General features: G+C 48.9%; 1 protein-coding gene across 1 annotated transcript in view; it reads right to left on the bottom strand.

Annotated features, from left to right (window-relative positions):
* Positions 1-27,916, bottom strand: part of CCDC69 (coiled-coil domain containing 69) — a 47,854-nt gene extending 19,938 nt beyond the window's left edge. The window contains exons 1-3 of the mRNA XM_049109436.1: positions 27,677-27,916; positions 16,544-16,873; positions 441-510 (exon numbers count right to left, since the gene is read on the bottom strand). Of these exons, the coding sequence (XP_048965393.1) occupies positions 441-510; positions 16,544-16,873; positions 27,677-27,916 (640 nt within the window). The remainder of the gene's footprint in view (positions 1-440; positions 511-16,543; positions 16,874-27,676) is intronic.
* Between the last annotated feature and the right edge of the window lie 76 nt (positions 27,917-27,992).

Genomic DNA, 27,992 nt, shown 5'->3' with positions numbered 1-27,992 from the left:
GTGCTGACCTCTGAGTCACACTGAACAAGGCTTATCTTTCTTCTCTACAGGGGCACTTCAGACACTTGGAGAGATCTGCTGTCTTTTATTGCAACATCTTCTTTCCAGGTAGAACATCCTCTGCTCCTTTAATTGCTCCTTACAGGACATGGTTTCCAGATTCCTCACCAGCCTGATCTGTCTCCATTGTACTCCCTCCAATTTTTCTGGATTCCCCTAAAAATGTACTTTCCAGAAATAAACTCAGCACTCTGGGTGTGGCATTAATAGCCAGGAACGGGTCAGGACTATCACCTCCCTGATTTTAGACATGATACTCCTATTAATGTAACCTACCTAAGGTCTCATGAGATAATTAAATAGCTATATCACTTCTGTTGATTATAAAGTAGGAAACCTCATGGATGGAGAGGAGGGCATTTATAGGGCTGCCTACTCACCTGTGTCCCCATTGAGGGGACCTAATTCCTGTGGCTCTGGTCTGGGTGGCTGATCTGGTTTTCGGCGCCTCTGGAAGAAATGAGACAACAATGAAGTGAAGGTAGGGGCACCTGGGTGGCTCAGTGGTTGAGCGTCTGCCTGTGGCTCAGGTCATGATCCCAGGGTTTTGGGATCGAGTCCCACATCAAGCTCCCCTTAGAGAGCCTGCTTCTGCCTCTGCCTATGTCTCTGTCTCTGTGTGTCTCTCATGAATAAATAAGGTAGGAAGTCAATGTGAGGATGTATGCTATACTGGATCCTTCCAAAGGCAAGACAGGACTGATTTCCAGTTATGCCAGACCTTGCCCTGGATCCAGTTGCTTAGGCTGCCTCCCTCACTAGCCGAAGGCAGCACTCCCTCTGTAGGGAAGGGGTTCCCATAGCAGGATTTCTCATCATCACCAGGGAAACCTTCAGTGGGGAGCTTGATGCTGATTGACCTCTCCTTAGATTCTTGTGGTTTGTGAACCAACCAGGAGGCCCTCCCTGCCCACCTCTTCCTTCTCCCAGCACTTACTCAGACCTTTTGCTATTATCCTCACCCCAGTTAGAGCTGAAACTTTCCAATCTTGAATTCAGAGACAATTACCCTTTCCTCTGAGGACCTACGCTTACCACAGCTTCCTTCCAAGTTCCCTATATTTGGGACAAAGCATCAGAAGTCCAAGCCATGGGGGTGGGGGGTGCTTGGGTGGCTCAGTAGGGTAAGTTTCCAACTCTTGGTTTTGGCTCATGTCGTGATCTCAGGGTCCTGGGATTGAACCCTATGTCCGGCTGATGCTCAGTGCAGAGTCTGGTTGTCTGCTCCTCTCCCTGCTCTCTCTCAAATAAATAAATCAGTTCTTGGGGCACCTGAGTGGCTCAGTGGATGAGTGTCTACCTTTGGCTCAGGGCATGATCCCAGGATCCAGGGAGAGGGTTGCACACCGGGCTTCTTGTAGGGAGCCTACTTTTCCCTCTGCCTGTGTCTCTGCCTCTCTCTGTGGGTCTCTTATGAGTAAATACATAAAATCTTTTTTAAAAAAAATCAATTCTTTAAAAAGAGAAGAGGTCCAAGCCATGGTTTTACCATGATTATTCTTTGTTAGAGGGGGTGCTTCTCCAACTATAAAGAGGCAGTGGTACTTACTTGACAGATGAGGATAAGACACCATACTCAGGATGTACTGGGCATCATGATGTCTTATCTATACTACCTTAGCAAATCTTCAGAATGATCCTGGGAAATATGAATATCACCAATTTATTTTTTAAAATATTTTATTTATTTATTCATGAAAGACACACACACACAAAGAGAGAGAGAGAGAGAAGCAGGCTCCATGCAGGGGGCCCGATGTGGGACTCAATCCCAGGACTGCAGGATCACGCCCTGAGTCAGAGGCAGATGCTTAACCGCTGAGCCACCCAGGGGTCCCTGAATATCTCCAATTTAAAGAAGAGGCAGCTGAGGCTAAGTGAAGTCAGGACTCAATCAAGGTAGATTAGCGAATCATTGGCAGAGTCAAGGATTTGAGCCATACCTCTGGGTGCTTTAACCAATGTTGGCCAGTATTGGGTGAATCTGATCAAAGGAGGGAACAGATGCCAAAGGGCTGTATTCCAGAGCAGTGCCAGTGGCTCCCAGATTTTCAAGTTTCGTAAATGGTATCTTTTAATTGGAGAGTTGATATGGGTTGATGAGAAAGGATGCTGAAAAATATTATTTGCAGACTAACACTATCATTTCATAAAATAGAGCACATGATAACCTTCCAAAATATAGTAAGGAAAGCTCAAGACTTTTCTTCTGGGAAAGGGGAACTGACATGCTTATTCAACGTTATACACACACCTACACCTTTAATTTTTCCCACTTCACCCCAGCTGGTGGAAAGTCGGTCAAGGCCTGGCCCTGGCCACTGGGCCAGAATCTGGGGTAGAAAAAAAAAAAGTTAAGCCATTCTGTACACTTTTAAAAATGTTTTCGGGTAGTAACTAGACTTACTGTGGTGATTACTTCACAATATATGCAAACATCTAATCATTGTTGTATACCTGAAACTAATATAATGTCAATTATATATATATATATAAACTAATATATGTCAATTATACCTTTTAAAAAAGGATGCTTTGGGACGCCTGGATGGCTCAGCAGTTGAGCGTCTGTCTTTAGCTCAGGGCATGATACCGGGGTTCCAGGATTGAGTCCCGCATCGGGCTCCCTGTGAGGAGTCTGCTCCCTCTGCCTATGTCTCTGCCTTTCTCTCTGTCTCTTATGAATAAATAATAAAATCTCTAAAAAAATGTTTTTTAAAGATGCTTTTAAAAAACAAAAAAAAAATTTCTAGATCCCATTTTAAGAAACACTTAAAAGGGGCATCTGTGTGGCTCAGTCAGTTAAGCATCTGACTCTTGATTTCAGCCCAGGTCATGATCTCAGGGCTGAGATGAGGCTCGTGTCCAGGCTCCATGCTGTCTGGCTCCATGCTGGGTGTGGAGCCTGCATAAGATTCCCTCTCTCCCCCACCCTGTTCCCCTCCCCCATCTCCCTCTCTAAAAAAAAAAAAAAAAAAAAAAAAAAAGAGAGAGAGAGAGAGAGACTTAAATAAATAAGCCAGCCTATGGGAAGGCTTTGAAAATGTTCCATTACGAATTATCACTGTAAAAGACAAACTTTACTTTTTACTATGGTAACAGATTTTTAAAAGTAAATTATTGCACAAAATTATTAACAATTTCCTGAACTAAAGAATGATTGAAATGCTGCTAGAAAGCATACTTCTGGCTGGAGAAGGAAGTCAAGTCAAGGGAAGGCTTCTACAACCTTCAACTCCTGACCCCAAAGTACCCAGCACAGAGCCTGGTACGATGTGAGCCCCTGGCCAGTTGAACATGACACGGCACTATCACCCCCACCCAGGTCAGTGGCTGGGGCAGGCGCTCCGTGGCTGCGGATGCCTGACAACTGAGTTCTCCTTCCACCCTGTGAAGACGGGGCTCTCCCTGCCCAGGCGAGAGGGGATGCCTGGCCCAGGCACAAGCCAGGGGAGCTGTCAGAGCAAGAATCAGGGAAGTGATGGGAGCCAGCCTCTCTACTCTGGCCTGTAGGAAGAAGGGAGATAAGTGCTTGTCACATCCTGGTTGCCACCACTGGTTATGCTCATCTGGGGATGTTTTTATGGGACTGAGAATTCCTGAATTCCAGTCCTGGCTCTTCTACAAACCTGGGCAAATTTCTTCCCTTCTTTGGGCTCCTGCTCCCTCCTTTGCAAAATAGAGTCAAGAACACAGTAGTGGATCCCCACGGTGTTCCAACTCTAGGCCTCTACCCACAGCCCCTCTCGATAGCGCTGATGGGCAGAGTTATTACAGTGAGGAAACCCAGGGAAGCAAGACATGGTCACATTGTGCCTTGATGGCAAAATCCACATCAGAACCAGGTCTTAGCACATTAGAGATGGAGTGGTGTGTTAAGAACTCTGGGATTTAGGGATGTCTGGATGGCTCAGTCGGTTAAGCTCTTGGTCATGATCTTGGGGTTGTGGGATTGAGACCCACTGTCCAGCTCTGTGCTCAGCATGGAATCTGCTTCTCTCCCTCTGCCCCTTCCCACCCGCCCCCAATCTCTATCTCTAAAATAAATAAATAAATAAATAAATAAATAAATAAATAAATAAATAAATAAATAAATAAAATCTTAAAAAAAAAAAAAAAAAAAGAACTCTGGGATTCTAGAATTACCCAGACCTGGATTCAAATCCTAAATCTAACACTGTATGATGGCATGGCCTCTCTAAACCTTGGTTGCCTCATGAGATTGTTTTAAGGATTAGATGGGATAATGTACCTATAATGTCTGGCACAGTCTAAGAGCTCAAACATTGCCTGAGTGTATTACTTTCTGTTTGAAAAGCAGTGCTTTGGTAGATCTCCCTCAGGGTGGCCTGAAGTAAGATCATAAAGCTCATAAAAAACTGTCTCCTGCCAAATAACAATCACAGAAGGGTGAAAAGCTCTTCTCCACAAACGGCTTCCAGACCACAGGCAGGATGTATAACCAGGGGCTTGAGTCCCCAGATCCTGATAAAATCACTCCCAGAATTACTCCTTCCAATGACGTTCAAGACTCATCACTCTCTGTCCTCAGGCTACTATCCTCCTCTTCTTCCCTATTTCTTTAATGAATATTTATAAACATCTTCCTCCAATTATAGGAGTAGTAATAATAGATATATCTATTCATTATTTGAACATTATATATACTTTATATGTTTTACTTTTTCAACTACATTATAAGCATTTACTACATGGCATTAAATATTCTGTAAATATATTAATTTTCACGACTCAAACATTATATCTTTGTGAACAAATTCAATCATTTGATTAATAATCTGCATGAGTACTTCAGTTATTTACATTTTTAAATTTCCAAATTATGCTTTCACTAATCACCTGCCGATTTATACAATTTTTTTTTTTACATATCCAAAACTACTGGTTCTACCTTCCAGAAAGGTTCTACCAATGAACACACCCACTACTGGCACATGAGAAGGCCAGTTTCAGTGCAACCTTGCCAACATGGAATAGTACCATTTTTTAAAAAATAGTGGGCAGATTTGGTAGGCCCAAACCAAACAAGCCTATGGTATTCCTGGCCCCAATGGGTGCATCCATGTGTTCAAGACCGACCCAAGCTGCTCAAGCCCATCCCAGCATGGTGCACCCTCCAGTTCCTCAGGCTTCCAGGCTGAGCTCATGTCACATTTCTCCTTTGTCTCTTCCCAGGGCTGAGTTAGTTCCTGGTGGCTCTGTGCTCCAGTACCTGTCCGAACACCAGCATGAGCACCTGTCTGGTTACCTGTGTTTCTCCAGCTAGGCCAAGGGGGCTCTTTGAGGATAGGGATCATTTTTGAAACTCACTTTGGATTTGTCCCAGCATCTGTTATGATGCCCAGAACACAATTTCTAGGAATGTGGTCTATGGGTCTCCCGTATTAGAACCACCTGGAAAGCTTGCTTAACACAGCCCCCAGGCCCAGTTCTGGACCCACAGAGTCCAAGGGTGATGTGTGTGCCAGGAAGCTCCCATCTGCCAATCTATGCAGGAGGTCCTGATGCTCACAAAAGCCTAAGGACACAGAGCCCAGAGCTGAGTAAGAATTGATAAGCAGCCACTACATGGAAAATCCCCAGGTTGGGGCTCCAGCGGCTTCCTCCTCAGAGGCTACAGAGCAGAGTTCAGCCTGCAGTGGGACAGGACAGGGGCTGGGAGGGGGACACAAGAATTTCCCCTTCCAAAAGCAGACCGGGGAGGGCCAGGGCTGGGGTGGGGCATCCGGATCGAGCTCTGGAAGAGAGATAGCAGGGTTTCCTGAGTTGATAGAAACTGGAAGAAGAGAGCCAGGGGAGCAGTTGGCAGCACAGGACGTGTAAGCAGAACCCCTGACCGGGGGAGACACCAGGAGACCTGGGTCCCAGCTTTCCTATGAGCCTTTCAGGAAGTCCCTTGCCTGCTCTGGTCCTCAGTTTCTGTATCTGCCAGGCGTCAGGGTTGGAACAGTTCTTCCAAACTCCAGGGCAGCCCTTCCACAATGAAGGCTGGAAATAGGGTGCTTTTATCTTGGTAACACACACAGTTCTGGGGCCCAGCTCCTTGTTGTCAAGCAGACCAGAGCCCTGCTTTGGGTTCAACCTGAAGCCAACCCGATTTGCAGCAGGATGTGGCTGCCAAATACAGGTACAAAGTCAGGGTCGAGGGTATCCCCGGTGGCCCAGCGGTTTAGCGCTGCCTTTGGCCCAGGGCGTGATCCTGGGGCCCCGGGATCGTGTCCCACATCGGGCTCCCTGCATGGAGCCTGCTTCTCCCTCTGCCTGTGTCTCTGCCTCTCTGTGTGTGTGTGTCTCTCATAAATAAATAAAATCTTTAAAAAAAAAAAGTCAGGGTCGAGTGGGAGGACAGTGGCCAGAGCTGTGGAAAAGCCCGATGAGCTCAGATTGGGTCCAGTGAGACCCGTAGAAGACGCTTGCATTTTGAAAAGTAAATTGACAAATTGGAATACATCCAAAAGGAGTTGACAAGATGTGGAAGGAGGCACAAAACCAAATTATAGGAGGTACTGTTGACAACAGTTGGTCAGCGTCAAGAAGAGGCAAGAAAACCTGGCCGCTGTCTTCAAATCTCTGCAGGACTGTCACGAGGTAGAAGCTGCTAGTGTGTGGTCCACACATCCTTAGAGGGCAGGCTTGTGGCTAAGGACTAGAAGTTTCAAGAAGTTTCAGTTCAACATGAAGAAGAATTTCAGAACTGCCCCAGACAGAGATAAGCTGCCTTACTAGAGGTTGGGGGTGCAGTGGTGACAGTGAGTTCCCCATCACCAGGAGCATGCAAGAAGAGGTAAACTTCATTTCACAGGTGGGACTGAGTGATTACAGAGGACCTTGAACTCCAACAGTCTATAATTCTATAAAGTATCCTTGATGTTCAGCAAGTAAAGCCCTCAGGTAAACACAGAGTACAGGTGGTGTGGGAAAGCCACCAGCATTAACACAGTCTCGGGGGCTCTGTTGAGTATTATCCAGGTTGTAGTACTTTGGAGTAAATTTCCATAGTCCTGTACTAAAGCCTAGGGGGTAGAATCCTCAATTTCCCTCAAATTGTGAGCTGCACCAGGCATGGGTGAGTAAGGCAGGAGCAGCTCAGATGGAAGCCGCCCAGCTATTCCTTCCGCTGGGGCTCCTGCTAGGATGGAAGCCAAGAGCAGCCTTGAGGATGGCTCAGCCTTTCCAGAAGACACTTGGTCTCACCTTGCTTTAGGGACATCACTCCATGCTTTCCATGGGCCTTTGGGCTTTGTATAATTCTGACTGAGTGGTATCATTTACATCCTCATTATTTTTGCCTCCCTTAGAGAATTTAATAATCAAAGGACCCTTAAGAGTTACCCAGCTCCTTTCCTGTCGCCTGGCTTCCCTGGGCCAGAGTCCTATTACACCCTTTCTGGCTGAGGAATGCTTCCTGGGACCCAGAAGGCAGGGTTGGCAGGGCCCCTGGAGACAGTTTATTCCATTCTTCATCTCCTATTTCCAGATGGAGAAACTGAGGCCCAGAGGTGGGGCAGACAATACTTGTCAGAGGCCACAAGGCCAGGGAGCAGAACCCTACTGAGAATCCAGATTCAAGGCGGAGCCTGGACGCCGTTCCTTCTCCTATATGCATACACCAGATTGATCTCAGCAGATGAAGTCTAGAGGACAGATGATTCTGGGTCTCACGGGACTCAGGTCACAGCCCTCTGCAGTATCAGAGCTGCCTTTCCGGAGGCTGCGCTCAGCGTGGGCGGGGCCCCTCACCAGTAGTTTCAGAATCTTAACAACCAAGGCAGAGCCTATTGGCTGAGGGTAGAGACAGGAAGGAGGTGGGGGTGGAGGCCCAAAGGCCCCCCTCCTTCCAGAAAGGGGAGGAAAGGCAGGGCCTAAATGTTCAGGGCTGTTGAGAAATATTGGTGCTCACACCCAAATCACAGAGGCCCAGATGGACGATCACCATAAATACAGGTTTTCTTCCCTATCTCTAAGATGGGCAGAAGTGTTTTGCCAAAGTGATGCCTGAATTTGATTTCATTTTCACAGTGTCAGGGACACCGAAGATGTAGCTTGCCTCATTCATGCTACAGAGTGTGACGTCACCACCGCCCACCGCCTGCCTGGGGATAGAGTGGTTTGGCTACACAACCACCCCAAAGGTAGGAGGGCCAGCCTGGACCCTTCGGCTGTGCTGGGGGCACTGCCTATTCTCTGAACACCTGTGATGCCCCCAGAGCACCCAAGTCGGGGCTGGATGTGGTCTCTAGTGTTCCTATCTGATTGACTGACAAATGAGGCCTCAGAGGAGGACAGAACCACTTCCCTCTTGCGCAGACCATGGCAGACAGTGGGGAAGGCCTTGAGCACAGAGCCCAGCCTCGCTCACAGATGGAGGAGCTGAGGCCTACAGAAATGTTTCCCAGTGCACAATATTCCTTTTCTTTCTCCCCAGAGCCCATGCTTCCCTGTCCCCTAGCAGCTTCCCAGGGTGTCTACCAATTCTGGGGCACCTGGCAGGGCCTGGAGCTGGCAAAAGCACTCAGCACCATTTCTGGCATTTGGGTCAGCCTGAGACCCTGAAGGGGTGAGATAGAAAATGATGTCGGTGGCCGGGGCAGAGAAAGAGACATGCTGAGGGCACAGACAACATATCAGATATCCACCCATCTCCCCAACCCAATGGCAAGCAGCCGAGTTGGGAGGTGGTGGGATGGAGCGGGGTTTAGAGTCAAAATCCTGGCTTGCCACTTGCTTGCTGTGTGACCTTGGGAATGTACCCTACCCTCTCCGGGCTTCTGTTTCCTCTTCTGTATGGTATGGAGTTGGGTGATGGGATACATCAGAGTCCTTCTTAGTTTTGACATACTTTGGATGTAGAAGAAGGGGCAGAGTGAGGTCATTCGGACACCTCATCCTGTATCAGTCCTGGCACGCTCATTTGCTCCGGGCAGAGCAGGGCAGGCAATCTGACACACTCAGCTGTCAACCCCTGCACGAAGAGGGCTTCTCCAGAGGCCAAGAAAGAGGCACCCTTGCTCAGGAAGACCTGAGTGGGTGTCCTGCGCCCTTCATGTATACCCTCTGTCCTCGAGCAGCCCCTGTGGGAGGCAGTAATTGCCTGGAGCAGAGGGTGACAGGGAGCCCAGTAGCCACCCACCCCCAGGTTATATGCAGCACATATAGACACCCTGTAGCCCTGCAATTGCACTGCTAGCAGAGAGACACCCATTAGTGAGGACAACAGTACCTCCAGGGTGCTCAGGGCAGAGTCGTGTGTAATAGGGAAACACTGGGAACCAGCTTCATACCTGTCGTGGGGACTGGCTTGATACCCTAAGGTACCTCATACTACGCAAGGTCATAAGTTTAAAAAATGAAGCACATTTTACATACAACGTCGGAAAGACATTTGGTAAAATACCAAAATGCAAAATGAACTATTTCTATTATACAGAAAAGCACAACCTGATGACACTTGTCATATCTTGAGAAAGGACTAAGATCATTGTAGCCAAGGATGGGGAGCTTTAGTCTTACCTGAATTCTTAGAATTTTTTAAACAATGATGCATTCAAGTTTTACTCATGTGCAAAGAAATCAACAACAGGAAGAAATACGACTCTTGAAACCTAAAAGCAGCGAAGGCAGGTCATTATCCAGATGGAGAAGTCAAGGGGCAGGGAGAGGACCCCCTAGCTCAGATCCCCAGCAGGCTAGCGGAAGGGGCAGGAGTCAGACCACCGCTGACTCCCTGGGCAGTGCTTTCCTCCACGGATGCCACGACTGCTGGCCGAAAGCACCCAGGCCTTGGCCAACCACCTCCTTGTTTGCCATGCTCCCTTCTCTTCTGGAGAACCCTGGGTCCAAACAGAGGCCTGGGGTTCCTGCTGCCCTCCCTCGACTGATGGTGGAGGTTGACAGTGGGGGTGGGAGTAATGAACCTGAAGATATATCCACAGTCCCTAGGGCTGCTGTAACAAACTACCACAAAGTTGGAGCCTTAAGACAAAAATGTATTCTCTCACAGTTCAGGAGGCTAGAAATCCAAAATCAAGGTGTCAGGAGAGTTGGTTCTTTCTGGAGGTCCTGGGGGAGAAGGTTTGACCCTTTTCTCCTTCTCTCCCGGATTCTGGGGCTTGCCAGCAATCCTTAGTGCTTCCTAGCTCATGTGTCTACATCCTTCCAGTCTCTACTTCTGTTATCTCTGGCTTTCTCACTGTCTACATTTTCCTGTTCTTATGAGGAAACAGTCATTGAGTGAAGGCCCACCCTATTCCAGTAGGACATTATCTTAACTGGATTCCATCTCCAAAAAAACCTATTTCAAATAAGGTCACATTCATAGGTTCTGTGTGTTCATGAGTTGTGTATGGTGGGGGCACTATTCACTCCAGTACAAGTAACTTTCCTAACGTCAGGGCTATTTCCTTAATCACTGGGCAGCTGGTAGGGTTGTGTGGAGCCGTGAAGAAGTGGCAAGGAGGTCTACAAGGTTCCTTGCACACCCAGTAAAAGAACACCACCACTGGGGGAGAGGGAGAAGCAGAAGTAGGTCAGGTTGTACATCACTTATCTGGAGGAAAGCACGGACGTAGGATGGATGTTTTATGTCTTATAAGGCATTTGGCCTAGATGTTCTGGAAGATTCAGGTTTGAAAATAAAGTGACAAGATAAACGATTTTTAGGGATTAAAATTCACCTGGCAAGAGAAGCAGGATGACTTGTCTTCAGGTAATGGACAGATTTAGATCTCCACATGCTAAAGATGGATGGATTTTCCTCTTGCTCCTACTCTCTGCCCACGTTGGACTCCTGGAACCTCCTCCTCCCCCACCTACAGGTCCAGCTCTCCCTGGTCATCCAGTAGGCCTCACAGTGCTCTGAGGGTGGAGGATACTGAGAGGACAAAGGTGGAAACCAATCAGGCCAACCATCATCAGGCTTTTCCTTTTATTTGGAGGGGTATCCCTACATTTTCCAAGTCTTTTTTTTTTTTTTTTTGAACCTGAATGCTCACAAGTGTTACACTGAGACCCCTTAGAATCCCTGTTCCAGGCAGATTTACTAGCTGCTCCATGAACACTGAGAGGTTAGTTGGCAGTGCCCCCTCCCACCCCCAAACCCAGGACCATCATCAGCTTGACTTACATGGTAGCCCGCTTCTGGGCAATGAATCTGAGGTTTCATGTATTCTGCCTTGTTTACAACAAAAAAGACATGAAATCTGGGCCCCAAACTCAGCACCCAACAGAGGCAAAGATGGATGTCTTTAGGTGACTGGGTACATACCCTGCCCTTGGGGGACCTACATTAGCCATCTGGGAATTCAACTACAAAGGAAAAGAACAGAATTGAAAACATGTACATGTGCAGAAAATGTGTTGCCAAAGATTGTGTCTTTAAGGCAAGGATTATTAGAAATTTTTCTACCCAAGTACAGAGGTCTCTTTATAAAATAGAAATCTGGCTTTCAACCTCACAAGCTTTTCAGAATGCAATGCATGGAAGCCTGTATTGGCTCTAGCTGGGATGATTTTCTGGGGTGGGTAACATACACACCAACATCTCCATGATGCCTGGGGCAAGGGGCTCAGTGCCCAGGAAAGTCAGCTTCCTCTCACGTTCAATTGTCCCATCCTTGGCAAACCAAGCTAAAAGGTCAGGTTTGCCCAGTTTATTGACAAAGTGTCAGGAGCCTGGACTTTTCTATATTCCACTTACCCCAACACAACTATCTAGCCCCACCCCACCAACCCTCAAAACCCAGCCAAGATGCCAGCTCTCTAGGGAGGCCTTCCCTCAGCCCCTCCTCTCCCCTCTGAGCTCAGAGCCACCCCTCTCACCCATTAGGATGAAAACACAAAGATGCTCATGAATAATGAGGGTAGGAGTGGGGAATGTAAACAACCAAGTGTCCAAACTGGTTAAATAAGCCATGGAACATCCACAGAATATTAAGTGGCCATTAAAAATCATGTTTCCATGGACTATTTAACAAGAATGCCCCAGCAAAATATTAACTAGAATATAACCAATTTAAAATATATTGCCAATTGTGTAAAAAGTCACCCTCGTGGATATTATTTATATAGGAAAAATAGAAGGACACTGAAGTGTATGCAGAGGCTATGTCTTAAGGGTGATTTTTTAAACTTCTTTATATTTTTCCAAATTCTGAATTTTCTTTTTTAGGATTTTATTTATTTATTTGAGAGAGAGTGAAGGCAAGAGAGACAGTGAGTACAAGCTGTGGGAGAGGAAAGGCAGAGGGAGAAGCAGGCTCCCCACTGAGCAGGGAGCCTGATGCGGGACTCGATCCCAGGGCCCTGAGATCATGACCAGAGCCGATGGCAGACGCTTAACCGACTGAGCCACCCAGGCTCCCCCAGGTTCTGAAATTTTGCCTCAAACATTATAATAATCGGAATTAGATTTCTTAAGTGGAATCCTAAAATATTTACTAGTCCTAGGCTTGCATCTCCTCTTCTATTCTTGACAAAATGTCACCTGACCTCTGCTTGAACTTCTCCAGAGATGGGGAACTCGCTACCTCTTCCTCAGAACAGGTGGAATCTGGCTTCCTTTAGCTTCCCCTATGGGCCACAATTCTGCCTTCTGGAAAAACAGAAAACAAGGCTGCTCCCCAAGTCTCCTTGGCAACACTTCAATGGCCAGGCTCCAGGCTTCATGTCCCCAACCCCAAAAATCTTCCAGGGACATGAATGTCCCCCTATTTCCTACATCCCTGTTTGCTTTCCTTGGGTACAATCTAGGCAGTGATGTCCTTAAAGTCTCCTTATGACATTCTCCACATGACCTCTATTCTTGCCAGTCAGTGTGTCTCAGGGGCTCCGCTGCATGCATTCTTTCTCCTAATCTTGAGACAACCCTATGACCCAGGAGCTAATCTCACACCCATCTTACAGATTAGGAAACTGAGGCATGGAGGAGCCAAGTCCTTTCCACAGTCACTTAACCAATGTGCGATAGAGCCAGGACTGCGGCAGCACCTAGGCAGAGCCTGCTGTGCCCGGTGAGTAAATGAATGCATGAACCTTGCCCTGAAGCCCATGCCCTTAGCAGCCATGGTTGGTCTCAGAATTATGTACGCCCACGCGGGGCTCTTCCAGGCCATTCACTTCTGCATCCCTCCCCACCCCCCCTTTTCTCTCACCCGGCCTGCTACCTGGAGGTGCTCATGAAGGGCTCCTGCACGACAGACCCATTGAGAACCTGGTGCCCAAGGCCCAGTAGTGGGAGCCGTGCTGAGTGGGTTCTCTGCCACTCTGCTCTGGACTGTGGTGCCATGAGTCAGAGTCCTGGGGACCAGGGATTTCAGACATCATACCAGGCACACACACAGGGGCTTGACCATGAGGCACTAGGTGCCCTTCCCCACCCCTGCCCGGGGGGTGGGGGGCGGAAGCTACTGGGGATGGAAGGCCCCTCTGTACTCCCATGTCACTCTTACAGGCAAATTCGTGGAAAATGTTTCCCTGGCCTCTCCCCTCTCTGCCCATCCTCCTCCCAAGTCTTCCTGGGGACATGACCATATCACCCATGGTATCAGTCAAGATGGATTTAGGAAGGACCAGACAGTGCAGATGGCTCCTCAGCATCCACCTGCCAGGGATCCCTGCTCAGCCATCATCAGGATTTCAACTCATCCCAATGAGGCAGTGACAGCCTCAGGTGGGGTGTCTTGGCTAAGGCCACCAGGCACAGTAGACTACAGAACTCAGCACACCCTCTAATCTTTGAACTTGGAAGGACTGAGAGGTCCCAACGGTCAAGCCTCTGTCCCCAGCCAAGGCAGTGCCCGCTGAAAGCTCTGGGCTCATTCCTTGCTGCTTGCCACCCCTGCTTTCCACAGTGAGCCCATCATGCTGCACTTTCTCTGGCTCAGTCTCAGCTCGGGCTCTTCTCTCTGCCTCCAAACCTTCAGTGCTCAGTCAAGGCATCCACACCCACCCCTCCGTCTCCCCACATCCAAGGAATCTTCCTGTATTTCTCAAGGCTGGGTGAGGTAGTGCTGTTGCGCCCCGGGGCTAACCCCGACCCTGATTGGCTGGCCTTCATCTGCTCACTCAAATATTTACGCAGCACCTACTCCATAGGAGGTGATGAGCACCAGCGGGGGTGCAGAAAACCAGGCTCCGCTGAATAGCTTTGCCACCAACTGGCTCTACGACTTTGGACACATCACTTCTCCCCGAACCTCCGAACCTCCGTGTCCTCACCCATAGAGTGGCGAAGATTCGGCAGCTCAGCCTAACTTCTTGGGCTTTTGTAAGGCTCGCAGGATGTGAAAGCACTCTGTAAACTGCCACTCAGCGTGAGTCATTGTGACCATGACCTAACCCCTCTGTAGTGTGAGCTCATTTTTGTACATCCCATCCTTAGAGCCCTGGGTCTCCCTGAGGGAATGACAGCTGGTGGGGATGGCCTTGGGAGCTCAGGCCTTCCGGGGTTTGGCACCTGGATGAGAAGCTGGGCAGGAGCACAGCCTGGAGGGATGGAAACAGGCATGAACTTTAAGTGAACTGACTTATAAATCCTGCCACACAGGGGCAGGGGCCTGGCATTGCTGGGGCAGGGAAGATGTGCCAGACTGGCCTAAGGCAACAGAGTGAAGGCTTTTGGGCCAAAGGGCTCTGGAATCCATAAGAAGTCACTGGAAGCACAGAGTAGGGGAAGAGACAAAGAGCACTGGGCTAGGGGACTGGATGCCTGGGTTCTACTCTAAGCTACTCTATGACCTCGGTCAAGACTTCCCTTCTCCAGGCCTTACCCTCTGATCCATGCATCAGCCCAGGTGGTACCCAAGGTCCCTTCCCACTGAGATAGTCTGTGCAGGCTTTACTTGCCCTTCATGGTTTGGGGGTGGTAGGGGAGGGTCATCCAGTTCAGACTGTGACAAGGACAGACAGGGACAGCTGGTAAGGCTCTTGGAAGGGCAAGGCGGCAAGGGAACCCATGCCCGCTGTTAGAAGGGTCAGGCCTGGGACAGGGCCCCTCTTCTGGTCTCCTTCTGCCCCTGCCTAGATGGAATTCACTCTTGGCCCACTTTGCAGACTGAGACATTGACACAGGTACAGACTCTCAGACCCTTGGAAATCTTCCTGCTCATCTCCCTCCCTCTCCCCCTAGAGGGAGAAACTGAGGCCCAGAGAGTGATAAGGGCTTGCTCCAGTTCACCAAGCACGTCTACAGTGGAGCCAGGACTGATGTCCACCTATCGCCAGCTCCGTTTCGGGTCTCAAGCCAGGCTCAGCTTTATCTGCCCACAATCCCTATCTGCCAGCCCTCTGCTTCCACTGCTGTAGGTAAGCCTCAGTTTCCCTGCTGCAGTAAGGGATGACGTGAGGGATTCCCAGCCAGAGCTTGACGAGGTTTTCTGAACTAGGAATAAAGGAGGAGCAAGAAAAGCAGAGGAGGTATTGTACTTGGGGTGAAAACTCCTCTCTCAGAACGAGGCACACGGCATGGAAAGTTTGCCTTGGTCCCAGCAAAGCGGGAGAGAGAGAGAGAGAGAGATTCAAGTTTTATGAAAAATAACTACATTTTGTTGCAGTTTGGGGCTTCTCAGGGTCCCCAGGGAACTGCTCACCAAGTTCATGGGACCACCTATTCCCACCTGGCTGAAAAGCAGGCAGTAGTAGGAAGAAGGCTTAGAATTTGAGGGCCCTCCCTTTCCCCTCTGCGGCTCGGGTCCCCGAAGGAAGTCGTCCTTCGGCTCCAGGCTCTGACCTTCTGGGCTGCTCAGAACCCAGGGGCACCTGGTCCCACTGCCAGAAACCCGAGTAGAGTCTCCTGGGTCCTGACCCAGCTCCGAGGCCCCTCGGGGGGAGGGACAGGAAGGAAACGCAGGGCAGCAGCAGGCGGTAGATCTCCTCCCTCTTTGGCCCCTCCCAGCTACCCCCAGCACAGCCCACGTGCACCGGCTGGGGGCCCCCCAAGAGGCTCGCGACCCGCGCTTCTCCAACTTCAGTGTCTGTTGTCATCACCCGGACAGCTCGTTAGAAGGCGGGTCCTGTTTTAGCAGGTCCGGGGCGAAGCCCGAGAGTCTGCATTTCACACGGGTCCCGGGTGGGGCCGCTGCTGGGACCCCGAGGGCCACTCTGCGAGGCGCGGCCTCGGGACGCGGGAGGCGCGCGAGGCCCAGAGAGGTCGCGTCACCTGGCCGGGGCGGCCCAGCCAGCAGCCCCCGACCGAAGGGAGCCCGGCACCTGCCTCGGCCCCGGGCGATTCCGCGGCGGGGCGGCCGGCTCAGCGGCGCTCGCGGGGCCCAGGCGCCGTGCGGGTGCACTCGGCTGCCCCGCGCGGCTCAGCCCGGCCGGCTCTGCCCGCCTTCCCCCGCGCCCGCCCCGCCGTCCTCCGCCCGGCGCCCCGGGAGGCTCGCAGGGCGGGCGGCGCCCACGGGCCCGCGGCGGAGCGGCTCCGCGCCCCCTCCCTCCCGGGGCAAACTTCGCCGCCCCGGCCCTTTACCTTTCTGGGGGCTCCGCAGCAGCTCAGCCGGCTGTGCCCGCCGCCCATCCTCCTCCGGGGCTCCGGCCGCCGCCGCCCAGCTCCGGGCGCCCCCCGCCCCGAGGACCCGCGCGCCCGCCCGCCGGGGCTGCCGGCGAGACCCTGAAACTGAACCTGGAAGCGCAGACTTGAGCCGGCGCTGGGGCGGCCGCGCGCCGTAAATACCCGAAGAGCAGGGCCTCGGGGGTTCGCGGCGCCGCCGCCCCCGGCAGGTGACCCGACTCTGCGAAAGGCAACCACCTCGGGCCGGGCACAGAAGGTCCCTACGAACCACGGATGCTTTTCCGGGCCCTGGGCAGAGAAAAGGTCAGGAAGAAAAAAAAAAAATTAAAACAATTACTTAGAAAACACACAGCTACCGTTTCTTGAGAGCTGTGTCTGTGCCGGCTACTTTGCACGTATTACTACCCCCCCCAGCCCCCCAATCTCCTTGCAACAAAGGTATTATTCCTCCCACTTTACAGGTTAGGGAAGGGAGGCTCAGAGACATCATTTGCCGAAGCTCACTAGCTAGGGAGTAGCCGAGCCCAAATAAATTCTAGTTCTAATTGGTGACCCTAAGCTTTGAACCACTTCCCTACAAATACATAATGATACTTAGTTTAATTGTAATGCCTCTTCACTTCTGGGTCAGCCGTTCTTTCCGGGTCACGAGCATCTGTAATACGCTGTCCGTCTTGGACGGATGATGGTACCCATTACAGCCACCTTGTGAAGTAGACAGGCGGTGGGAATAAGGGACAGATCTTCAGATCTTGTCGCTGCCTGGGCAAGAGAATTTTTATTTACTGCCACTTTGTTACTACCTGGGGTTTCTGAGAGTGGCAATGCAGAGAAAAAACACACCGAACTTTGAAAATCAGCGTGCGTGTGTATCTGTGCATCTATTAGCAAATTATACAAGGCCCGGAGACACTTGGGAAGGTATGCTAATGTGAGAGGGACTTACAGTCATGAATGAGGAAGAGTAAGAGACCACAAAGGAACCTCCCCCTCCACAGAGTATAAGACCAATTGTAGCAGGTTCTAAAAAAGGAAACTAAAGATACAGATGATACAAGGTTCTTGGAAGGAAGAATAATATAGGACGGTGGTTCATAAAGTGTGGTCCCCAAATCAGCAGCAACCTCACTACCAGACAGCTTTGTTAGCCATACAAATTATCAGGCCTCACCCAGACCTACAGATCCTAGACTCCGGGGATGGGGTTCAGGAATCTATAGTTTCCCAAGCCCTGCAGGTGACTCTGACCCTGCTAAAGTTTGAGAGCCCCTGCTGTAGGATGTGCTAAACAGGCAATGAAGAAAGAGTGTCTCCTTAAATTTACAATGTTTATTGAAACAGTGTTCAGGATTTAAAAACAAATAAGCAAACCAGCAAACAGGCAAAATCCAAAACAACCTGAATATCCAAGAAAAAGGAGCTTGATTAAGTAAATTATGATATATCTATAAAAATAGAAAGTCACGGTACCAGTAAAAATACCGAGTAGGATGAATTTATTTTATTAAAAAAGTAGCAAATCCATTCTTATTTTTAAAAAGTATTAATAGTGATTACCTCTGTATAGGTGAGATTTTTAAAAAGGGGTATATCCTTATGACTATTGTTATAAGAAAATCACTATTATGAGCAGAAAAAGTTTTTAATAAAATATGTTTCTAAATCCATTCATGAGACTGAGACTAGTTTTTCACCATCAAGTGAATACAGGGGTTAATATATGAAATCCCAAAGAAAGGGACAATGACTGTAGACTAGGTAGAAAAGAAAAAAAAATAGGCAAAATGGCCAAAAAATGTGGGGAGATCATAACCAGGAGTGCCCTGTTTGATCCTGAACAAGTTGCTTCCCCTTTTGGAAAGTTTTGCATGTGAACCCTGAAGAGTTGCACTTTCCAAAATTGATCTGAAATTTAAATGCCAACAATTGAAATCAATTGCTTGGGCTGGTGGGTAGGAACTAGGAAGGCAAATTCTATTCCTGGAACCTTTGTTCTCAAGCTCTTGCCTCCAGCTTCTTGGTGCTTCCTGGGAGACTGGGCTCAGATTTCCCACTTTCACACAACTGATTTTCTGCTTATATGCTTTAAAGCTCCTCCTTACGAAAAAACTCTAAAGAGTTTTTTGTTTTGTTTTGTTTCAGTAACTTGACTTTGATTAAGTGGCTACTGAAACTTCTGTTGGGTGATGTATCAGTCAGGTTAGGTCAGGTTTTGCTGCGGTAATGAAAATATAAAAATGCTGTGACTTATGAGTGAAGCTGAGTTTTGCTCCCACTACGTGTCCAGTATGGGGAGGCAGGGGACTCTGTGGCACATGGAATTCTACACCATCCTATGATGCAGTCATCTCAACACTATCCCCTCAACTTGTGCCATGGCAGAAGAGTATATACAGAGAATAGAGCATAGGGTCTTAAATGTGCCCACTCAGAAGTGACACGCATTGTCTGCTCATATTTTATTGGCCAAAGCAAGTCACATGGTCATGCTCAACTTCAAAGGGATGAGAAAGTACAATGTGTACCCAGAAGGAGAGGAGAACCAGGAATACTGGTGAGCAGCAGAAATGTCTACCACAGTTAGCAATTAATAAGCAAGTACAATGTGACCATTTCTTGGGCAAATAGGGTGACTATTTGGGGAACGACTATTCTGGTTCGCTCCAGATTTCTGCAGTTCTAGCTCTGAAAGTCCCATGTCTCCTCAGTTCTAGGTCCACTGGGATGATTGGTCACCCTTTGGGCAAGACATAGTGAAAGTACAAGGGAAGCAGACTCAGATTCTTGTCCTGAATTAGTTATTATCTGCTTTTTTTTTCTTACATTAGACCTATGCATAGAAAAAGAGGGGGAACAATACAAAACAAGTTACAAAGCAAATGTTAAGTTGTGCACCCCACATAAAAAGTATTAGCATTAAAACAAGATAAGAGATTGTGGTAAATAGGAATAGGGTAGGAGGACTTCCTGGAGAATACCAATGCCAAAGAATTTTCACGCTGAAAGGAATCCTACAATCTCAGGTTGGTTTCTGTTGCTTACAAATAAGACAAATTTCTTTAAGAATTTCCCTTCTAGGGATGCCTGGGTGGCTCAGTGGTTGAGCATCTGCCTTTTGGCTCAGGGCATAATCTCGGGGTCCTGGGATGGGGTCCTGGGATGGAGTCCCGCGTGGGGCTCCCCACAGGGCACCTGCTTTTCTCTCTGCCTGTGTCTCTGCCTCTGTGTGTGTGTGTCCCTCATGGATAAATAAATAAAATCTTTAAAAATATATTTATTTATTTATTTATCCATGAGGGACACAGAGAGAGGCAGAGACACAGGCAGAAAGAGAAGCAGGCTCCATGCAGGGAGTCCGATGGGGGACTTGATCCCGGGACTCCAGGATCACACTCTGGGCCAAAGGCAGACGCTCAATGCTGAGCCACCCAGGTGTCCCAATAAATAAAATCTTAAAAAAAAAAAAAAAAAGAATTTCCCTTCCAGGTGTTTGTGCAGTCCATATATTCATACTTCCAGTGGTGGGGAGATCACTACCCATCTTCCCATACCTAGAGGAAGAGGAGAAGCAGAGAGGAGCAATCATAAGAGGGAGGAAGAGCATGAGTCCAGGGGGTAGAGTGTGGCTGTTGGCAGCTGAGGAATGAGGAATTAGAGTTGCTGGCTAGGTTGTGTGGAAGGGGCGAAAGTCGGGACAGGGTGCGCTCTTTTGGGAAAGACTGGAAAGAACAATATGGGGACTATCCTGAACATTTTTCTAAGAGAAATACAATATACCCATATATTAAAAGTTTGGTGTAGAATTTCAGGCAATTCAGGGCCCCCGAGGCCCCTGCAGTAAGGCTGTGCCTGCATCTCAGGGTAAGGACCTTTGAACGAAGTGGCTGCTGAATGTCTTTCTATCCCTGAAAGCTTTTTCTTTTCAGATTCTTCTGACGTCATGAGCCCAGTCGTTCCCCAAACATGTTGTCTGCCCACAGTGACTTTCTGCGCCATCCTTCTCTGTGGGATATAATTCTCCCCAACATCAAGAAGCGGATCAAATGCCCTCTCCTCCCAAAAGCCTTGTGGCACCTGTTCCACAGCTCTCTTGGCACACACACAGATTTCCTCTGAGGTATATTGTTTCTGTGCTCTGCGTGTCCTTCCTAATGGACTAAGGGTCACAGAGCTCCATCTCCTCCCTCCTCACCCTCGTAGTCCTCAGGAGACTGTGGCAGAGACTTCCAGTCGCCTTCCTCAACGTCCATTCTTCCCTCTTCCCTGGTTATAGAATCATCATATTCTCCAGGCTAACAGGCTTCCCTTGCATCTAGGGTCTAGGGGTGGCTGGTAAAGGGAAATTACCGGTTGCGGCTTCCAGGAAAACATTTTTGGGGTGGGGGGAGAGAGAAGGAGGAGGGAGGTAGACAGAGAATCCCAAGCAGGCTGCATGCTCAGCGCAGAGGCCAACACAGGGCAGATCCCACGATCCTGAGATCACGACCAGAGCTGAAATCAAGAGTTGGACGCTCAATCCACTGAACCACCCAGGCTCCCCTCCAGGAAAATTTCTAATAGGGAAATGACTCAGCTGGGAAGAGGGCTCCCCCTTTTCCTCGACCCCACCCCCCTTTTCCTGCCTGGAATACAGACATGATGGCTGACTTCCAGCAGCCTTGTTATTACCCTGAGCAAAAAGATAAAGGAGCCTGGATTCCTGATGAATTTACGGAGCCCCCATACCAGCCCTGATCCATTACTTTCTAATTTTTTCACACAATAGAATAAAAACCAAATTTGTTTAAGCCACTGACTTTGAGATTCTGTCTCTAGCAAGCAGCAGAATGCAATTTCTAACCAATTCGTAGATCGTTAGTGAAGGTTTACTATATTGAACTTAACTAGAATATTTTCTTTTGGAGACACTGTGTGTACCCCAACTTCCATTCTTGAGGCAGGAAGTGAGCCTCTGCTGGGAAAAGTTTGCCAGAGCTTTGATGGAAATGTTGGTTTCGATAGCTTCCTCTTAAAATTATATACACGAGAAAAAAATGTGAGAAAACCTAAAATAGTTGAGTCTTTAGGCTTTTCATTGTTAGGTAAGCTCTGCCCCATGACAGGGCTTGACTCTGAGATCATGAGTGGCGTGTTCTACTGACTGAGCCAACCAGGCACCCTGAGTCCTTAGGCTTCTATTGGTATACTTCTCAAGGAATGGGTAGGCTCATGTGCTTTAGAATCCTCTGGAGCCCTCCCTCTTCTCCTATCTATCAGGAACTAGAGAATCAAGTCTGAGAAGTTTTCACACTGAAGTTTGAGTCTTAGTGCTCCAGTGGTTGTGGTGGGTCATCTCACCAGAGAGTCTAGTTGCTACATTAATAATATTGAATTTTGTTGAACTGAATTAATGGTGAAGTTTTTGGAAAGGAGAATGGAGCCTGAGTAATGCTAATTAGCGAGAAGCCCTCCCTGCCTATTTTCCCAGGAGACCCATAATTTGGGATGTGGGGCTGCCTTGGGAGAGCAGGAGAGTAAGATTCGCTTTACCATTTTCTTTATCAAAAGTTGATTCGTGTCCATAATGATTGGTTAGTGTTTTCTCCGTTCAATAAAGTTCAGATGGAAGTCCTCAAGGATCTTAAACGGTAATGCAGAGTATTGCCATATATTTCTCCAAGGAAAACTGCACATCACTTCTTTCGGTGGGCTCTCAGGTCTGGAAACTACAAGTAATGAACAGAAGTGGACATTTCTTCACATCAGTGGTTCTCAAATGTTGTTCAGGGATCAGTGGCAACCCCATCTCTTGGGAAATTGTTAGAAATTCTTGGGCCTCACCCCAGACCAGCTGAATCAGAAACGCTGGGTGTGGGGTCCAGGCATCTGCATTTTACAAGTCCTCCAGGTAATTTGGATGTGTGCTTATGTTTTAGTAGCTTTGATCTTTATGTCCTCTTCATGTCTGACAGCGATTGTTTTTTAATACGTATAGAGATGAGGTAGAGAGTGAGGTCCAGGGCTCAGCGAGTCTATGTATGAGCCCTATTTTCCACGTTTGAGACATTCTTGGCTGGGCTGGGGCTTGCTCACCCCTACCTGTACCCTCCATGTGAAACACAGGGGACTGTGCTATAGGTTCTAAGCCAGGCTGTGAGCCATCTCACATCTAGGAACTAAGAGTGAGTCCTCTGATGAACAGTTTGTGGATTTAAATGCAATTGAATGAGCAGGACTCCAACATTAGCAGCTGTGGCAGGGTCAGGGTGGGGTAGGGGGAGCTTTCCAGATCAGAGATGGATATTCATTTGTCTGGCTGCACCTAAGTCTGTAATTGACCTGTCCTGCCTCCATGCCCCCTGGGTACCCCTTATCAGAGGACAGTTTGTACCTTCTGCATGTTTCCACCCGATATCATGTTCTCAATTCCATTCCATTTCAAACATATTTACTGTGTTTGGTGGGATCCCAGTTTCTAACAGCCCACCTCATTCTTCGGTTTGAAAAATGAGTACTTGTCCACCTATGTCAACTGCTATAGATTCTCAATCTAAGCCACCCTTGCCCAACAGATAACTGCCCCATCCCCCGCCTCCTGGTCCTCTTGGTCCCGATGCCACCCTCCTTGCTCCATTCCAATGGGAGCATCTTACCTGTAGGAAAGTAACCAGAATGAGAGTCAGAGGATGGTGAGAATGGGTACTGTGCTTTCCAAGTCAAAAATTGGAATACATGATATGACAAAGGAATTTGTGACATTTATGTTTTTTTTTTTTATGATAGTCACAGAGAGAGAAAGGGAGAGGCAGAGACACAGGCAGAGGGAGAAGCAGGCTCCATGCACCGGGAGCCCAATGTGGGATTCGATCCCGGGTCTCCAGGATTGCGCCCTGGGCCAAAGGCAGGCGCCAAACCGCTGCGCCACCCAGGGATCCCAGACATTTATGTTTTTATTGACCTGATTCTATTCATTTGTTTATGTTTTGCCAACATATTGGAATTTCTGGGATGCCTAAATAGTTAATGGGGACAAAGAAGTCAAATATTGGCAAATGGGGTGGCCCAGAACATATGTGAGAAATGATCTAGGTCCAAGACTTACAACAAATGTCTACAGGGTCGGGTAGGTACATTAATGAGGAGGGGGCCCAGCAGGAGACAGGGTGGGGAGCAAACTGGGGACCACATAGCCATCTAAAAGGAGCACCAGTGAGTGTATTGCAGTTGATAGATGTAGGAAGACTATAAAGGCCCAGGCAGGCCTGGCTTTCCAATTGTTCAAGAAAAACTAAGAAATCTGTTTTTATTTTATTTTATTTTATTATTTTTTAAAAATTTTTATTTATTTATGATAGTCACACACACACACACACACACACAGAGGCAGAGACACAGGCAGAGGGAGAAGCAGGCTCCATGCAGGGAGCCCGACGTGGGACTCGATCCTGGGTCTCCAGGATCGCGCCCTGGGCCAAAGGCAGGCACTAAACCGCTGCGCCACCCAGGGATCCCTATTTTATTTTTTTAATGTAAAAACTGCATTTTACAAGTCCTCCAGGTAATACAAGCCCCCCTCCCCAAACCATCATACAAGTTAAACAAAAATTTACAGAAGGTTTCTGTAAATATCACCTCTGCTCCAGGTAGACAAGTAATGTGACAAGGGGTAAAGAAAAATACTATGAAGCAGGAAGAGTGACAAATTCCATCTGAGAGAAAGCAGCACAGGGCAGGGTTCGCCGAGGATGTGATGTTTGAGCTGGGCTGTGCGGGTGAAGTAGGAGTTCTTCTTGTCAAGAAAGTGATGGCTGTAACTAACCTTATTGTGGTGATAATTTTGCAGTATATACAAAGTATATATGCAGTGTATATTTTAAGTATATATTAAAATTTTTAAAAAGAGAGAGGGGAAGATCTTTCAGGCCTGGTGCTGCATAGGTTTTCGGGGGGTGGGGGCTCAGTGTGGCTGGAAGGCTGGCAAATGCAAGAAGGTACAGACAGGCAGGAGAGGCCCTAACAGCCCAGCTTCCTTTTTGTCCTGTGGGCAGTGGGAGTGCACGATCAGATCGATCAGATCGGTGTTATAAATGGTCACGCTGGGGCTCCAGTGGAGGCCCGAGAGAGAGCACCAGCTTAGAGCCATCAAATATCTACTGGAACGGTTCCAGATAGAACTGGTGCAGGTCCAAAAGGTACTTCAGTCTGGAAGGACTGCAGCCCCCAGGTCCAGCTCAGGCCCTGCCCTCACTGAGCTCCCAGCCTGATATAATATGGTAACTACGGCGGGCCCTGCAGAGTATGGGGTGCCACTGTAGGCGGTAGGCGGTAGGCGGTAGGCGGAGAGCAGTTTCCTCCCCTCTTAGCCTGGGAGGTAGCAGCTAGCAGCCGGCAGTGTTGTGGTTACCAGGGCCTTGGGTTACAACACATGTTTGTTTTTTAAAAAACGTTGCAATACCTTTTAAATCAGGGCCCTGGACAGGATCCAAGGACAGTAGCAAGGACCAGCCCCTTGGCACTTCTTAAAGAAGCAGCTGCAGAGGGTGGCAGCCTCAGGAACCTGGATTGCTGGAAGAGTGTGAGTTCAGGCGAGGCTGGCAGCAGATTGTATCTACAGCTCACCCCATTCCCCCTCTTCCTTCCTCAAGGTGCTTTTGCATCCAGAGGACTTGAAGATGATCGGTCTCCCAAGCTGTCTTGGAAAACCAGAGGCAGCGGATGGAGGCATCCAAGAATATAAAGTCCATCTCCTTGGGAGGAAAGACCTTCTGACTGGTCCAAGATTCAGGGGTCTGGTTTGACAGGGAGTGAGTGTCCCATTGCAGGAGGTATGCAAACAGAAGCTAACATTGGGTAGGACATGTTGGAGAAAGCATGCGAGGATCTGCTGGGGCAGGGGTCCTGAAACAAAGGAAGCTCAGATCCATTTTCGTTGCCACGGAAGAGACCTTTGTTACGGTCCCTTTTCAGAGATAGAAGTGATTCCTCAAATGAGTCAAGATTGGGATACAAGACACTTTCATTCTGGTATATTGTTAGTGGGAATGTAAAATGGTGCAGCCACTATGGAAAACAGCGTGGGGGTTCCTTTAAAAACTAAAAATATAGTAATATGATCCCATAATCCCACTTCTGGATATATATCCAAAAGAACTTAAATCAGGATCTTGAAGAAATGTCTGCACACCCATGTCTACTGCAACATTATTGGCAATAGCTAAGATACGGAAATAACCCAAATGTCCACTAACAGATGAATAGGTAAAAAAAAAAAATGTGGTGTGTGCATACAATGGAATATTAACCTTTAAAAAGAAGGAAATTCCTCCACATGTGACACATGGATGAACCCGAAGGACATCACGCTAAGTGAAATAAACCAGCCACAGAGGCTACTTCTATGTGGTCTCTCAAATTCTCCTGTGTCAAACTCACAGGAGCAGAGACTGGCAAGGTGGTTCTGGGGATCTGTGCTACAACATAGTGCCTAGAGTTAACAACACTCAATTGTGCACTTACACACTTGCTAATAGGGTGGCTCTTACGTGAAGTGTTCTTACCACAAAAACAAAAGAAAAAAATAAAGGAGCCCAAGGAAACTTTTGAAAGTGATGGATATGTTTCTTACCTTGATTGGGGTGGTTTCAAGGCTATATGCATATGTCCAAACTCATGGAATCATATACATTAAGTATGTGCAGTGAGTGTTTCCCTAAACGGATGATACCTCAAGAAAGCTGTTTTTGTAAAAAGAGACTTTCATTCTGTTTCTGGGCTTGCTATTGATTTGCATTTTGACCTGGATAATTCACACTTCTCTGGCCTCAAGCCTCCGCCCCATGTTTTACCCAGTGCCTGGCATGGAGTAAACTCAAGCAAAGATGTGTTGAACAAATGATGGAAGGATTAATTGATTGGATTGGGTTTGAAGTTAGATTGGGATCCACCGGCTTCCGACCTTACATGAACCTCTTGAAATTTCATTCACAATTGTGTTCGTATGAGCGATTCCCTTTTTTTTTCTGGATAGGGTCCACAGCTTTAATCACCATTGTCGTCAATCATGGGTGATTTATTTATGATAGGCTAAAGTCTACATCCTTTATCAAATGTAATCATCAGGAACCGTCCACTGCACTAAATCGAAAATTCAGGTTTGGGGAGTGCTAAGGACTTGCTTAGGGTCCTGTTAGACGTCATCCAGACTTCACGACCTGGGCTCTAAACCACCATGATGGGTTACACCAGTTTCTCAGAGAGATCTGTGACCCCAGAAGGCGAAGAGAAAACATCCCAGGACCCCGGGGCTTTATTTCTCTGCGGGACTGTGGGGAATAGCGGACAAAGGGCCGAGGTGGAGCAGAGGGCCAGCCAGCCCCAGCAGGGCAGCGCCCACGCGGCAAGGGCTGCTATTTAGAGCAGCCCCAGAGCCCCCAGAAAGGATGATAAGGGGCAGGCAGGGGAGAGCAGTTGTAAAAGGAGCCCCGGGAGGGGGAGGGGGAGGGGGAGGGGGAGGGGGCTATCTCCTCCCCCGCCCCCGCTGCCTCCAGCTCACTCTGTCGCCTGATGTCTAAATAAGGCTTACAGGCACATTCTGGGCAGCTAAAAATAAACTCCTCTCCCCCTCCTGCCCTTGGGCTCTGGCGACCTCCCCAGCCCCGTCCGGGTTCCCCTGGGCAGGACCCGCTCTCCGGAGCCCGCCCCCTTCCAGACTCGCGCTTGGCTGGGGACCCCAGGGTGCTGACGGGCCTGCGCTGATGTCAGGATTCCCCAGTCCCCGCTCTGGGCTCCGCCCTCACAAACCCGGACAAGTCCGTCTTCTCTCTGAACTCAGCCTCCCCCCAGATAAAACGCGGGCGTTGGAATAATGATAACAAAGCGCTGGCGTTCTCGAATGAAGTCAGGATGCCGCACTCTGGGGTCGGACTTGAGTCCGTGCAGAGGTTCCCTGGGGTGCACGTGTCGTGCACACTGATTTTAGCTCACGCCGCCTTTTATAACGATCTGAGGTAGCTGCCCACACGGAACGATCTGAAGAATTCACATAAAATTCTGCATTTCCAGCTTCTCTTGAAAACTCAGATCTGTGCACCCCGGGCCGCGGCGTTCGCCCACCGAAGCTCGAATTGGGTGTCGGCCGCCCCCTGCCGGCGGGATGCGTGTACTACAGGGGCGGCCGACACCCTGGCCCGGGTTTCCGCCAGACAAGGGCGTGCGAGGTGCCGCGAGCCACGGCGCTGCCGACGTAGAGCGCAGGTCCGCGCAGGTCCGCGCAGTTTTGCATCCCAGGGCCTGAGCCCCCGGCTTGGCTCGGCCCAGGAGATGCCCGTCGAAGGAACGGTCGGGACCGCTCATGGAAGCCTTTGGAAACTAGAGGACTCGCGTGCAGGTTGTGACGATGGTGCCGCCTAGCGGAACTCCGGGGCCAGTG

The sequence above is a fragment of the Canis lupus genome, chromosome 4, assembly GCF_003254725.2.
Source record: "Canis lupus dingo isolate Sandy chromosome 4, ASM325472v2, whole genome shotgun sequence".
NCBI lineage: Eukaryota > Metazoa > Chordata > Mammalia > Carnivora > Canidae > Canis > Canis lupus.
This window is presented reverse-complemented; position numbering and strand designations above follow the sequence as displayed.